The following is a 14,131-nucleotide window of genomic DNA, read 5'->3' as shown; positions in this document are numbered from 1 at the left end:
AATTAAAGGCAAAGACTTCCTGATTACGGCCTTGCCGCAGTGGATACACCGGTTCCCGTGAGATCACCGAAATTGGGTGACCATCCAGGCCGCCATGCGCTATTGCCATTTTTCGGGGTGCACTCAGCCTCGAGATGCCAATTATGGAGCTACTCGATCGATGAGTAGCGGCTTCGGTCAAGAACACCATCATAAAGATCGGGAGAGCGGTGTGCTGACCCTACGCCCCTCCTATCCGCATCATCAACTGAGGATGACACGGCGGTCGGATGGTCCCGGTAGGCCACTCGTGGCCTGAAGACGGACTGCAAAGACCCTGATTCGCACTCATAAAAGTGAAGTACATTTTCTCGTTCCATTTCGGAATGATAGCATTCCATTTATATGTGCTGCAAATATTTTTCTGAAATTACATAGAATTACTTCGGAAAAGTAAGGCTTTTCCAAAAGTGAAATACGGTTCTCGGTTCCAATATGTTCTTGTACCTACGTAAAACTGCTCTACTCAAATTTAAAAGTGTTGGAGGGGATAAAATTTTGTCAATGGTGTATTTAATTGTCTGTGAGTTACATTATCAATCTGCTACACACCAATAATCAGTAAGTGAAATAAAATTAAGAGGAAGTGCAGTATTATCAGAAACCACTTACAAGTTCGAAATATTTTGAAACAGAAGCTGTTGGTAGCTAAAACGCATTTAGATATTCAAAACAGGGAAAACTATTAAGTCATTAGAGAAACTCAAGTCATTTACAAAAATCACGTTTTACGTGGAAGAAGACTATCTTACGTTTCAAGGCCCAAGATGGAGCACAAGTTCAAAGAAAGGCAACACGTTTTGTATTATCGCGAAATATGGGAGAGAGTACCACAGAAATAGTACAGGATTTGGGCTGGAAATCATTAAAAGAAAGGCGTTTTTCGTTGCGACGGAATCTTCTCACGAAATTCCAATCACCAACTTTCTCTTCGAATGCGACAATATTTTGTCGACACCGACCTACATAGGGAGGAACGATCACCACGATAAAATAAGGGAAATCAGAGGTCGTACGGAAAGATATAGGTGTCGATTTTTTCCGCGCGGTATACGAGATTGGAATAATAGCGAATTGTGAAGGTGGTTCGATGAACCCTCTGCCAGGCACTTAAATGAGATTTGCAGAGTACCCATGTAGACGTAAATGTAGATGTAGAACTAATAGAACATGGCTTAATCGCCCACACATTATATAAATAGTTTTAAACATACGCAGAATTTTACTCGCCGTGAAACTGTATAACTGAAGAATTAACAATAATCCCCAGGTACCTTTAGTATATTACAAAACAGTTAAATATGTAGAAATTGTAATAAGCTGCACAAATCATAACCTCAAGTCTCACAACAACAAAAACATTAGAAAACGCTCCAGACTGCTTACGGCGGTTTCTAGTTTGCTCTCCTTCACGTGAACCAGTCACTAGTCTCAAATATTGACCAGGAAACATCATGTGTTTCCAGGTACTCTATCATCCGAGAACAACACTCTCCTCTGCTACCTCCTTTAGGAATATGTGGGAGTTTCTTAAACACCCTGTATTTAGGAACTCCGTTTCTCACGTTCACTACCGCTCGTTTTGATTTAGAGATTGCACTGTTATTGACGGCTTCACATTAAGCATCTCTCAAATAACCTAGAACAATACAATTTACGAATCAAAACGATAGGAAACAGGTCACGTGACTACGCTGCCTTTTCCATACGAATGGAATCCTGTTAAAAGACAACTACATTTTCGCTAATTATATTCACTCTATTGTGTTCTCTTTCCGTGGTGGTAAAGTAATGTCCTTTTTATACAGCAAACCACTCGACAATGGCTTAATATGCTATTTGTGCAACGAAGAAGACGCTTAAATAACTATAGCTTAGTTGAGAAAAATGGCATCTTCATTTAATAAGTTCGCGGCTGTGGCGCCTATCATGATGCAAGATCTATCCCCTACTAATATTTTTAATGACACCACACCTAGCATCTAACTACTATGACAAAGCATTTGAGCGCACACACAGTGCAAATCTCCGTTCAACAAAGGCGGAAAGACATTTATCAGAGCACCTGATAAAAACACAAAAATAAGAACACGTTCTGGCAAACAGCTGACAACAGACATCGAGGTAAATCTGGGAATAACGCATGACTGAAGTCCGTCATCAACACTGTTCATTATCGACATCGACGACTTCATCAAGGATTAGATGAAGGACAGAGTACCACAACGTATAAGAAATGGCTCAGGCAAGTTCCTTAATACGTTACTTTTTGCCAGTGAACTTGCAAACATATAAAACAGTGTAGACAAATTACAAACAACAGTACATAGATTACACAATGTAAGCTTAAGTTGTAATCTGAAGATACCACAACAAAACAAAAACGTTTTAAGGAAAATGCCCGTTAAGAAATAAGGTAATCATCAGTAACATAATAACAGAATAGGTATCCCATTTCCATTACCTACGGTATGGCATAATTTCTGAATTAGAGAGAGACATAAATAAGAAACCTGATCCCCATCAACTTATATGTCCCACGACAAGAAGAAAATGAGAGGGTAAAATGAGATGAGAACCTGAAAAGAAATTTTATTAAGTCATGACGCTACCCACTATGGAGCAGTAAGTTTGTCATTAAGATCTCAATATCCAAGGCAACTTGAAGTATCGGGAATGAAGTTCCTTAGATATACGGAAGGCTGGAAATCAGAAGAAAAAAATTAGAAATGAAGAAAAAGGAAAGAACTGGTGACACAACCATTAACTGAAAAACTAATTTAACAAAAGGAAAACTGGAAAGCGCATGTAGTGCATACAGGATCTCAGAAAATCCCACAACAAGCAATGGAATGCTATAGCACTCGAAGAAGGTGTGTGCAGAGACCAAGGAGGAGGTAGACTGGAACAGGCAGAAGAAGGAAAATGACTCTATGACGCACGAAAGTGATAATTTTTATTGAATTTCGGTATTCTTGTACAGTTTTTGTCTTCGGTTACTCCCACGTATTCTGTTAAAAGCTGTTTCTTACAAAATAGTGTCAAACTTTCATTGTATCAGTTTTTACGTGAAGCTAAAAGCAATGTCTAAACAAAATATAAGTTGCGTTATATGTAATAACCTACTAGGTAAATTATTTGGGTGTCTGATCATAAAAAAAAAACTACCTGCGAAGGCAGATATTACAAGTTCAGTAGAAGATAATGTTACGAGGGTCACTCCAAAAGAAATGCAGACTATTTTTGTAAAAATACAGTTTTCATTCTGCATGTGCCAAAGTCTTACAGTGTGCAGATACATCCTTCCCGTTGTTTTCAAAGTTAGTTCAACCTGTTCCCGTGAGTGGTGCCGTCACAGCATGTCTTCAAAATGGCTGCTACACTTGACGTTCGTCAGAAGCAACGTGCTGTCATGGAATTCCTGTGCTGTAAAAACGAGACAGTGGGAAACATCAACAAGAGGTTCAGAAAGGTGTATGGAGATGCTGCTGTCGATCGCAGTACTGTTAGTCGGTGGGCAAGCAGGTTACGTGATGAAAGTGGGCACGGCAATATTGATGATTGTCCTCGCAGCGGCAGGCCTCGTACTGCACACACTCCAGACAATGTGCAGAGAGTTAACGAATTGGTGACCGCTGATAGACGCATCACAGTAAACGAATTGTCGCACTACGTTAGGATAGGAGAAGGAAGTGTTTGCAGAACACTGAAAGTGTTGGCGTTTAAACAGATTTGTGCCAGCTGGGTTCCCAGGATGTTGACAGTGGCTCACAAGGAAACAAGAAAAACGGTATGCAGCGAACTTTTGGAACAGTACGAGAATGGTGGAGATGAATTTCTTGGAAGAATTGTAACAGGTGATGAAACATGACTCCATAATTTTTCACCAGAGACGAAGAGGCCATAAGAGGAGTGGCATCATGCAAATTCACCCAAGAAAAAAATATTCAAAACTACACCTTCTGCTGGAAAAGTTATGGCTACGGTGTTTTTCGGTTCCGAACGACTCTTGCTTGTGGACATCATGCCAAGTGGAACCACCATAAATTCTGATGCATATGTGACGACACCGAAGAAACTTCATGCTCGACTGAGTCGTGTTCGACCACATCATGTCAGTCAAAAAACCATGGAAGCGATGACAAAACTCGGATGTACAACACTGAAACACCCACCTTACAGCCCTTACCTGGCTCCATGTGACTATCATCTCTTTGGGAAACTGAAAGACTCTCCTCGTGGAACAAGGTTTGAAGATGATGACCCCCTTGTGCACTCTGCCAAACAGTGGCTCCAACAGGTTGGTCCAGAATTTTACCGTGCGGGTGTACAGGCGCTGGTTCCAATATGGCGTAAGGCAGTTGAGAGGGATGGAAATTATGTGGAGAAATGAAAATATTGATCCGACAAAACTCGGATGGACAACACTGAAACACCCACCTTACAGTCCTGCCCTGGCTCCATGTGACTATCATCTCTTTGGGAAACTGAAGGACTCTCTTCGTGGAACATGGTTTGAAGATGATGACTCCCTTGTGCACGCTGCCAAACAGTGGCTCCAACAGGGTGGTCCAGAATTTTACCGTGCGGGTAAAATTATGTGGAGAAATGAAAATATTGTTCCTAAAGGATATTCTACATACTGTAAATCTTTCAAACATGTAGAATAAAACATGGATATTTTTTAAAAAAGTTGTGTGCATTTCGTTTGGAGTGACTTCGTACGAAGAACGTATACCAAGAAAATCATTGGACCTGTGGTCTTAGATGCGAAGAAAATCACCCTACTATTATTTCGATAAAAAAATTACTAGAGAGCAGCACGTCAGCTTACACAGGTTTGAGGATGCGTGTCGTTTATACGAGACTTTTGTAGTAAATAAACACAGGGAATAAATGCAGGAACGCTGCTTATGGTTAGGGATGCAGGAAGGTGGAGAGAAAGAGAGAGAGAGAGAGGGACAGACTGACAGAGAGGGAGAGAGAAGAGAACGCTGGTCGCGCAGCTTACCTTGGCCTTGTCTCTCATGGAACCTCTGCCGAGAACGGCCATCTTCGTCATCGTGTCCTCCTGGAGCCTCTTGAGGGAGTTACCCTTGGGACCGAGTAACTTGCCCACGAAATTGAACTGCAACAGACGGCAAAGAGGACGCCTTTAGTGTACGACCGTGTGCTCCGAGCCATCTAATTGAAGCGCTCGTGAGGATACACACTCACACACACACACACACACACACACACACACAGAGTGTAGCTCGCGTTGCTTGCACGTCTGACGTCATTAACTTACGCGCGGGTGCCTCGCTCCACCCTTGCTCCCTGACCGCAAAGAACACGGCGGCTGTGACTTTTTCGCGGAAACGTCTGTGACACGCCGGAGCGCAGAGTGTGGGGGTGAGACATCAAACGGAGACCCGCCCCGCCGTCAACCCCTGCGGTACCGGGCGGCGACGCCCCCCTTAATCTGGAGTCTCCACTCGCCGCCGGGCAAGGAGACGTCTCGTCTCATCTCATCGCTGTAATGAGATGGAAAATATGGCTGCGCCTCTGCCCTTTGCGGTAAGGCCGCTCCCTACCATCTACGCCCGCCGGGATAACGCAGGTGTCTCGCTATTACGGGAATTAATTGGACTGGGCACTCCCGTGTTTCACAAGAGTGTTTCTTTTTCCTGTATATCTTTGCACAGAAATCACGTGAATTGCTTTAAATTGGGAAAATAGCAAATGAAGAAGTTGGCTTTCTCTTGGTAAACCACCATGTTTTGGAGTAAAAGGGTGGCAAAATTGAACTGATTATGCGACAGTGCCAACTTCGGGACCACCGATTTCGTCCAAATTTATGGTTAATGCAGGGTTTAGCCAGAAGTGAAAGTAATGGAGATGGAAGCTCCTAATGGCCGAACGTTCAGCAAGAAATAGTATTTTTGGTGTCGACTGGTCGAGGCGTCAGCCTTTATTTTAGCGAAGACCTCACCAGCGGTTGGCTCAACCGAAAGAGTAGATAAAGGTAATCCGTGAGTCCTACATTAAAGTCTAGCTGGGGAAACCAATTAATCTGTTATTCCGTCACTTACAGCACAAATAAACTGAAACAATTCTTAAAGCAACGTATTTATTAACATTTTCATAAAGACCTTGAAAAGAAAACGCAAAGCAAAATGTACAGTTGCAAATAAATTTCCAGGAAGGGATTGCAAGGCATTCACTAGAACATCATACGTAAAAGTACTTTTAATATTTTACAGTTGATGATTTACACGTGATGTGGTGATACTCGTATCAAAAATAGGGCAAGCCATATTTTACTCGGCATATTACACAAGTTATAAAAAACCACATTTCTAAAAATACCTGGCTGTTTTAAGGTATCTATACAAAAACAAATCTGGTATACATTTATAAAATGTTCACCCTCATCGCACAGTTTTGCAGCAAATCATAATAGAATATTGGGGATAATAATTGTGGTGTACAAAGGAATGTGTTTTGATGCAGTCTTCTGGAGATGTGGCTTCTTTTTCTCTCTGGATGAAATATAAGCAGTTTCGATTATTTTTGATAATATTTATTCCTGACCATAAAAACAGGAGGCCCGCAGCTCGTGGCGTGCGGTAGCGTTCTCGCTTCCCACGCCCGGGTTCCTGGGTTCGATTCCCGGCGGGGTCAGGGATTTTCTCTGCCTCGTGATGACTGGGTGTTGTGTGCTGTCCTTAGGTTAGTTAGGTTTACGTAGTTCTAAGTTCTAGGGGACTGATGACCAGAGATGTTAAGTCCCATAGTGCTCAGAGCCATTTGAACCATTTGAAAAACAGGTATCGCAGGGTTCCATTGTTGAAATGAATTTGGAAGGAGTCACTTGAGGACTGCACTAAAGCAACCTTTCTCATCTGGAAATATATAGTCCCCTAATTTTGGATTTATTTGTCCTCTCCACCAGTTAATTAACAGAGGAAATTCCTTCAAAAATTTGGTTGTGTAAGGTTTTCAAGTTCCCTATATTATGGTCGAATAATGACGACATTCTCATATTTTTCCGCGTGCCCATCCATGGTTTTTGAAACCTCGGTCCAAAAGAGTCAATGCTATATTGTATGCGTAAGTGCACCGTTGCCAATAATTGTCTGGAAAGGGTTATAGCATACTGCGTTGTATGCAATTGGTTTACTTTGTTCGTGTCCTGTCGTTTTAAGAGAGCTACTTTTGCCCCTCGATGGTCCAGGGTTCAGTTATTAGTCTACGGGTACTGGCAACCTGGAACAGAGACATCATAAAGATTGTCATTTTGTTTCCTTTCTCAATACCCAAATGGAACAGGAAGGAATACCAATAAAATCATGGGGACGAAGTACTCTACGCCATGCACTGTACAGTGGTTTGCTTGTGTGCGGTGTGATTCGGGAGGAGCGGTGACTAAAGCCCGACCAGCCATATACACTGGTGCCAAAAATTAAAGCAACAGACAGAAATATTGCAAGGTTCCCTTTATTTTACCAAAAAACCGTATAAACAGGTGTTTGTGAAGTAGAAACAATGCAAAGAATTCAGAACGTAAACAACTGCAACATGCATAACAGTAGAAAATAATGTTTTTGGTTTTTTCCAACTTAATGGATTTGCACAACATTCCGAGAACTGGCTAATGTGATCAGTATGGAGTGTATCCACCTCTGCCAGTAATACAGGCCTGCCCACGTCGGGGTATGCTGTGAATGATGTCGTAAGTCTCACGTTGAGGAAATAATGCCCATTCTTTCTGCAGAGCTGTTCGCAAGTCTTGGAGAGTGGTTGGTGGATGCTGAACTGATCCAACCTACCTCCCTAATACATCTCAGACATGCTCTGCGGGATTCAAATCGGGTGATCGAACAGGCCACGCAGTGACTACAAGATCCTCCGTTTTCAAGAAAACATCAACAACCCGTGCTTTAAGAGGTCGAACATTGTCGTCCATCAATAAAAAGTCTGGGCCCGCAGCGTCTCGCAACAACCGTACATTGAGATCCCAAGATCTAGTTCAATACCTGACAGAAGTTAAACCTTGCTGATTCATTCGTACTGTTTCACGAAGAGCTGCTAGAATGGTCAACATAATACTTGCCCACACCATAAGGGCTCCTCCTCGATATCCGTGTTATTCCGCAATGTTTAAGTCCCGAAATGGTGTTCCATATTCCCTCCAGATGGGACTCCGTCGAGAATCACTCTCCAGACCAAATCGGGACTCATCTGTGAAAAGAACATTGCCTCACTATTCGACCGTCCAGAAGGCATGTTGACGACTCTATTCCAGAGTTCCCTTCTGTGATGACGCGTCAGAGGTACACATGCAGCATGTCTCCGAAAGTAAAGGCCACTCTGCCAAAGCCTTCTGTACACCTTTTGCCTCGATACAACACGTCCAGCGGGTGCTTCGTGGTCATATTCTGGTTGCTGTGCACTACTAAGGCGGTACCGTCGTGCCCTTACAGCCAAATAACGATCCTCTCATTCTGATGTCGCACATGGTCGGCCCTACCCTGGTCTACGGGATACAGTTTCGCTCTCTATAAACTGTCCCCATATTCGAGAAACAACAGAACGATTCACATTACGCCATCGAGCCACATATGCTTCCGACCGTCCTACTTTGAGTCTTCTTGTGACCCTACACTGCGGAGAATCTGGTAGGTGTCTTCTCCGTGCGATACGACACCCTCTGTGACTGTGTACACAGCGATTGTGGATGTGAGACTATTCGCCAAACACTACCCTGTTTGGTAGGTACCCATCGTTGGCGTGGTTGCCCGTTGGTGGAATCCCATCTTCCGTGCAGAACACGATCATACGGACATCTGCTGACAGTCTGTGTGAATATATCATGAATTAGACACAGGACCGGGAAATAGCGGTTTGTTGCTTTCATTCTGGACACCGGTGTATACTTAGGTCTTGGTAGGTTTTCTTAAATATAGCGAGGGAAAAACAACTATTAATACGCCTCTGTATGAGCCCTAATTACTTCTACCTTATCTTCGTGGTCCCTACGTGAAATGTATGTTGGCGGCAGTCGATTCATTCTGCAGTCAGCTTCAAATGCCAGTTTTCTGAACAGTCTCAGTAGTTTTCTTCGAAATGAATGACTTCTTCCCTTCAGGGATTCCCAGTTGAGCTCCCGAAGCACATCCGTAATACTTGCATGCTGATCGAACCTACCGGTAACAAATCTAGCAGCTCGCCCCTGAATTGTTTCGATGTCGTTTTCAGTCCTGATCCCAAAAACTCGAGCAGCACTCAAGAATAGATCGCGCTAGAGTCCCACATGCAGTCTCCTTTACAGATGAACCACATTTTCCTCAAATTCTCCCAATAAACCGATGTCGACCAGTTGCCTTCCCTACCACAGTCCTCACAAGTTCATTCCATTTCACATCGCTTCGCAACGTTACGACAAAGATTTTTAGACCACGTGACTGTGTCAAGCAGGACGCTACTAATGCTGTGTCCGAACATTACGGGTTTGTTTTTCCTACTCATCCGCATTAACTCATATTTTTGTCCGTTAAGAGCCAGCTGCCATTCATCACACAAGCTGGATATATTATCTAAGCCATCTTGTATCACCCTACAGTCACTTGTCATCGACACCTTGCTGTACGTCACAACATCATCAGAAAACAACCGCAGATTGTTGCCCACCCTCTCTGGCAGATCAGTTACGTATATAAAAAATAGCAACGGTTCTATCACACCTACCTGGGGCACTCCTAGTACCCTAGTAATTAAACATTTCTTGTTAGCTCAGCATGTGCCCTGTAAGTGTCTCTCTCTTACTTTAGTCAAGTGTATCATTACTTACTCAATCCATCTAATTTTTGGAAATTTTCTGAAACAAAGTATTTCAAAAGTTTCCATTTTCCTTTTGCCTGTACTTCTTGTCGTAGACGTTTCATTTGCATACAAGGCTGCTAGCAGGACTATTACTTTAGTGAAAGACTTTCTAACACAAGCTTACATTCAGTGTAAACTAATTTCTATATTTTTTATTCGCTTTCCATATACCGTGATTGAGCATTTCATATCCCCTTCATTTTACAAAACGTCAGTTACTACGTTCCCCGTATGCAAACAACCTTATTACCTTAAGTGTCTTATTTCCTAACCAGATTCCCTTACCATCTCCTGATTTTTTGACTACACTTCGTTACTGTTCTCTTTCCTTTTGTTGACGTCCATCTTCTGACTTCTACCCGAGACGCTAATCATTTTGTTCAATTGCTCATATTAGTTCTTTGCGACTCTGAAAGAGTAACAATGTCGTCAGTTAACCTCAGAGTCTTTATTTCTTCTCTTTGCACTTGGATTCCCTTTCCAAATTTCTCCTTGGTTTTTTCTGTACTGCTTGCCCTGTACATCGATAGAGTAACATCGGAGATTTCGAAGATGTTTCACTCCCTTCTCAACTACTGTGTCCATTTCATGTACTTTGACTCTAATAGCTGCAGGCCGAGAATTTTAGTCTTGATAACTTCAAGATTTGAAAGACTGCACCCCAGTCAAATGCTTCATGCCCCTCAAATAATCATAATAATACCATACGAAATCATTCAAAGGGTGCTAGTAAACAGAATAGTTGCCTTTTTCATTAGTCGTTGCGAATGATCCAAGACTAACAAAGTTGCTGTTCCACGACCTGAAAATAGCGGCCTCGAGAGGAGAGCGGAACATTCAGACATTCCCTCAGACTTTGGAGACGCAAAAGAACGTGGACGGCAGGGGCGTCGGTCGGCACGCACTCTGGATATAACAAGGGGCAGAAGATCAAAGCGAGCAGCGGCGTTATGTACAGTAGTTGTCTGCGGATGAACGGAGCCCTGGAAAAAGGATGCGCGGAATGAAAAAGGCGGCTGCGAACGCGACGCCCCGCGCGGGAATATTGCATACAAAGTCCCGAGTGTGCCAAAGAATTCCCCTGAGCTTCCAGCCCGCTCCCATGTGTGGCCCCGGGAATCTCGCCCGCGTCGATCGCGCCGACTGCGACGTTCCTTTGGTGACGTTTTCTGACGCCGTCTCTGGCCTCTGAAGGAACAGCGTCCAGGCCTATGTCTGGAGTCTGGACCAAAGAAGCAGACTTCTGCTGAGATTTTACTACATGTCGAACTTAATCTCTTCTCCGACCGGTTCCTTTTCTCAGTGCTGAGGGTTCCTACTAACAGTTGCGTCTACAGAAAAACATATACACAGGTTTTCAAATGGCTTAAAAAGAGCTATTGTTCAACCACGTATGTTGATGACTTAGATCTATACTCCGGAAACAACGATGACGTGCGCGGTAGAGTTTGATAAATGTTTCTGTGCGCACGCTAATTAGTTTCAACTTGTTTTCGCGATCCTGCGGGAGCCATACTTGATGGCTGTACGAGGGGAGTTAAGCGGTCCTCAGACGCCCTATATTTATTGTGCAAAACAGGGTATTGCACAATAATATTAAGTGTCTGAGAGCGGCATTGACGGTTTGCCGAAGGTGTGAAACAGACTGCAGAGCTTTAAAAATATTGACACTACTTCTATACACACTGAGGTGACTAAAGTCATACGATAGCGATAAACACATATACAGAAAAAGGACAGCGCGTTGACAGAGCTGTCATTTACAGTTGAAGTGGGGACCGCGGAAACAATGACTAGTGGTGGTACAGAGTACCTGCGGTCGTGAACCGTGTGATAGCTTGCGGAGGGCGTATGCAGATGTGGATGTACTACCGCTACGCCAGAGAAGTCGTCCTGATACTTTGCGAAGCTGCCAGGGAGGAGGAGGGGGGGGGGCGAGGATGTCTCTAGTATAATATACACCAGCTTCAGGTAGATACAATCTTTTTCAGATCTGTTATACCGTAAATTTATTATGTGACACGTCACAAAGTCCGTAGGCATTGCACGTGGTACATGAGGATCATATAAAGTACTTGCTGCGAGTGTGACACAACATTTCTGTGCTTTCTAGCACGACGAATCCCGCACATATTTCTTGCTTTTCCCCGACACGATCTTCGCGAGGATCATCAGCTAACCTATCCAGCACAATTAGCAAATGGTTCAAATGGCTCTGAGAACAATGGGACTTAACTTCTGAGGTCATCAGTCCCTTAGAACTTAGAACTACTTAAACCTAATTAACCTAAGGACATCACACACATCCATGCCCGAGGCAGGATTCGAACCTGCGACCGTAGCGGTAGCGCGGTTCCAGACTGAAGCGCCTAGACCCGCTCGGCCACAATTAGCAGATCTGTATTGAATTTAGCATATGTGGGACATGATGGATAGGCGTATGGCCCATGCGAGTGAAGTGGTACGGTGAGAAGACGGTGGACTTGCAGTTTAGACGATGGCAGTTCAAATTATCTTCAGACCACGCAAGTTTGTATTTTCGGTGATTTCCCTGATTACCTCTAGACAAATGCTCAGATGGTTCATTTTGAAAGTATATGATGATTTTTCCCTCTATCCCTCCAAAACATGGGCTTGTGCTCCGTCTGTAGTAATCTTGTCTTCGAAGGACGTAACCCCTAAGTTGGCTTCGTTTTTGGTCTTGACCGCTTTAGTGTTAAAATATTTGAACCAGATGCCACACCAGAAGGAAACAGCGTGCAGTGCTATCTCACACGATGACATACACTATTTTTACTAATGACGTGAGGGTCCTGATATGGTTAAAGCCTACAAATTGGGCTTCTCTTTGGCGATTGGGTATAATTTCGCTGCTTGTTTATTTAAGCTACTTGTTATTTGCCCTCTTGAGGCTCGTCCGACAAGGAGACCCTCAGACATGTTAATCATAGATTTTGATGAGTCTTAGCTACGTTGTAGCTCTGTCCTGGAGATTCGTCAAGCGGCCTTTCAAGCGATGACACACAGTTTCCAAGAAAATCAGTGTTGGAATTTTTATTGATACTTCCTATACCCCTAACGTTAATCATGTTTTGATCAAGCGGAAGTAGCTCAGTGGTTAAAATTTGCGTCCTCCACGGAGGCTGTACTGGTTCAAACCCTGTCCGTATACTTTTTTCCAATTTATTGGTACAAGATACATTAGATTGTATACGTCATCCAAAATTATTCAAAAATAGTCATTTGCACCCTTGTAATTTGTTAATACATCAATGCAGGAATCAACTTCAAATATGTGTTCCGTTTGTTACAGAATAGACTACAGATTCGTCTTACTGGCTACGGCTTGCTTCGCTTGATGTGCTAGACCACAATTCCATACGGTATTTGTCGCAGAAGCAACCGATACACAAATTCGAAGCCCATCACGCACATTTAATAAAAGCTACTGCCTTGCAGTCACGCGGATGTTGCAGAAGTGATATCGGCCAACACAGGTTGTTTAATTTCAAAAAGACTGTTGTTCTTCAGATCAACCCCGTTGTGAACAACGCATATTTTATCATTCCTATGAAAGCAACTGTATTAAATTGATTCAGAATTAAAGAAAGTATTTTTATAGACTCTTTTCTTAAACGATTTCTCTGTTAGTTTTTAGCAAGTCGAGATCATGAATTGAAGACATGCGCGAAAAAACGGGCAAACCCTCAAACGCAGAAGCTTAGAGATAAGTGTTTCCATCTGTCGCTGGATACGGGAGCTATCAAATTGTCATTGGTCTCACGCCTAAATATCACATTAGGATATTTAGGTGTGAAACCAATGTCAATTTTGGTAGTTTCCGTGCCCAGCAATAGATGGCGACACTTACCTTAAGGTTTATAAATTTGAGGGATAGCCCCTTTTTCCGCTCATGTCTTAAATTTTTTTCGTGACAATTTCAACCTGCCTGTAAAAATAAACATTATAGGGTTGGCAAAGGGAAGTGGGATAATTTTTACGGTGCAGGTTCACGCTTATCTTTCATACACAAAGATCTGATCGTGAAGTGTCTGGTCAGTCCTCCCTCCCTACAAATCAATAAGATAAAGGAATTTTTCTTGTCAGACATACAGAAGAATGAGATGTTTTCAAAACTCTTCGTTCAGCGCTTCCGTTAACTTCCTTGATTTGGTTCAGGTCACAATTACACTTGGTAATTCACGAGTCAAATCGTCAGCTCTTT

General features: G+C 43.0%; 1 protein-coding gene across 1 annotated transcript in view; it reads right to left on the bottom strand.

The window, feature by feature from the left end:
• Positions 1-14,131, bottom strand: part of LOC124803244 (KH domain-containing, RNA-binding, signal transduction-associated protein 3-like) — a 618,276-nt gene that overhangs the window by 109,137 nt on the left and 495,008 nt on the right. Inside the window, exon 4 of the mRNA XM_047264425.1 lies at positions 5,051-5,167. Within this exon, the coding sequence (XP_047120381.1) occupies positions 5,051-5,167 (117 nt within the window). The remainder of the gene's footprint in view (positions 1-5,050; positions 5,168-14,131) is intronic.

Source organism: Schistocerca piceifrons, chromosome 6 (genome assembly GCF_021461385.2).
Source record: "Schistocerca piceifrons isolate TAMUIC-IGC-003096 chromosome 6, iqSchPice1.1, whole genome shotgun sequence".
NCBI classification, from domain to species: domain Eukaryota; kingdom Metazoa; phylum Arthropoda; class Insecta; order Orthoptera; family Acrididae; genus Schistocerca; species Schistocerca piceifrons.
This window is presented reverse-complemented; position numbering and strand designations above follow the sequence as displayed.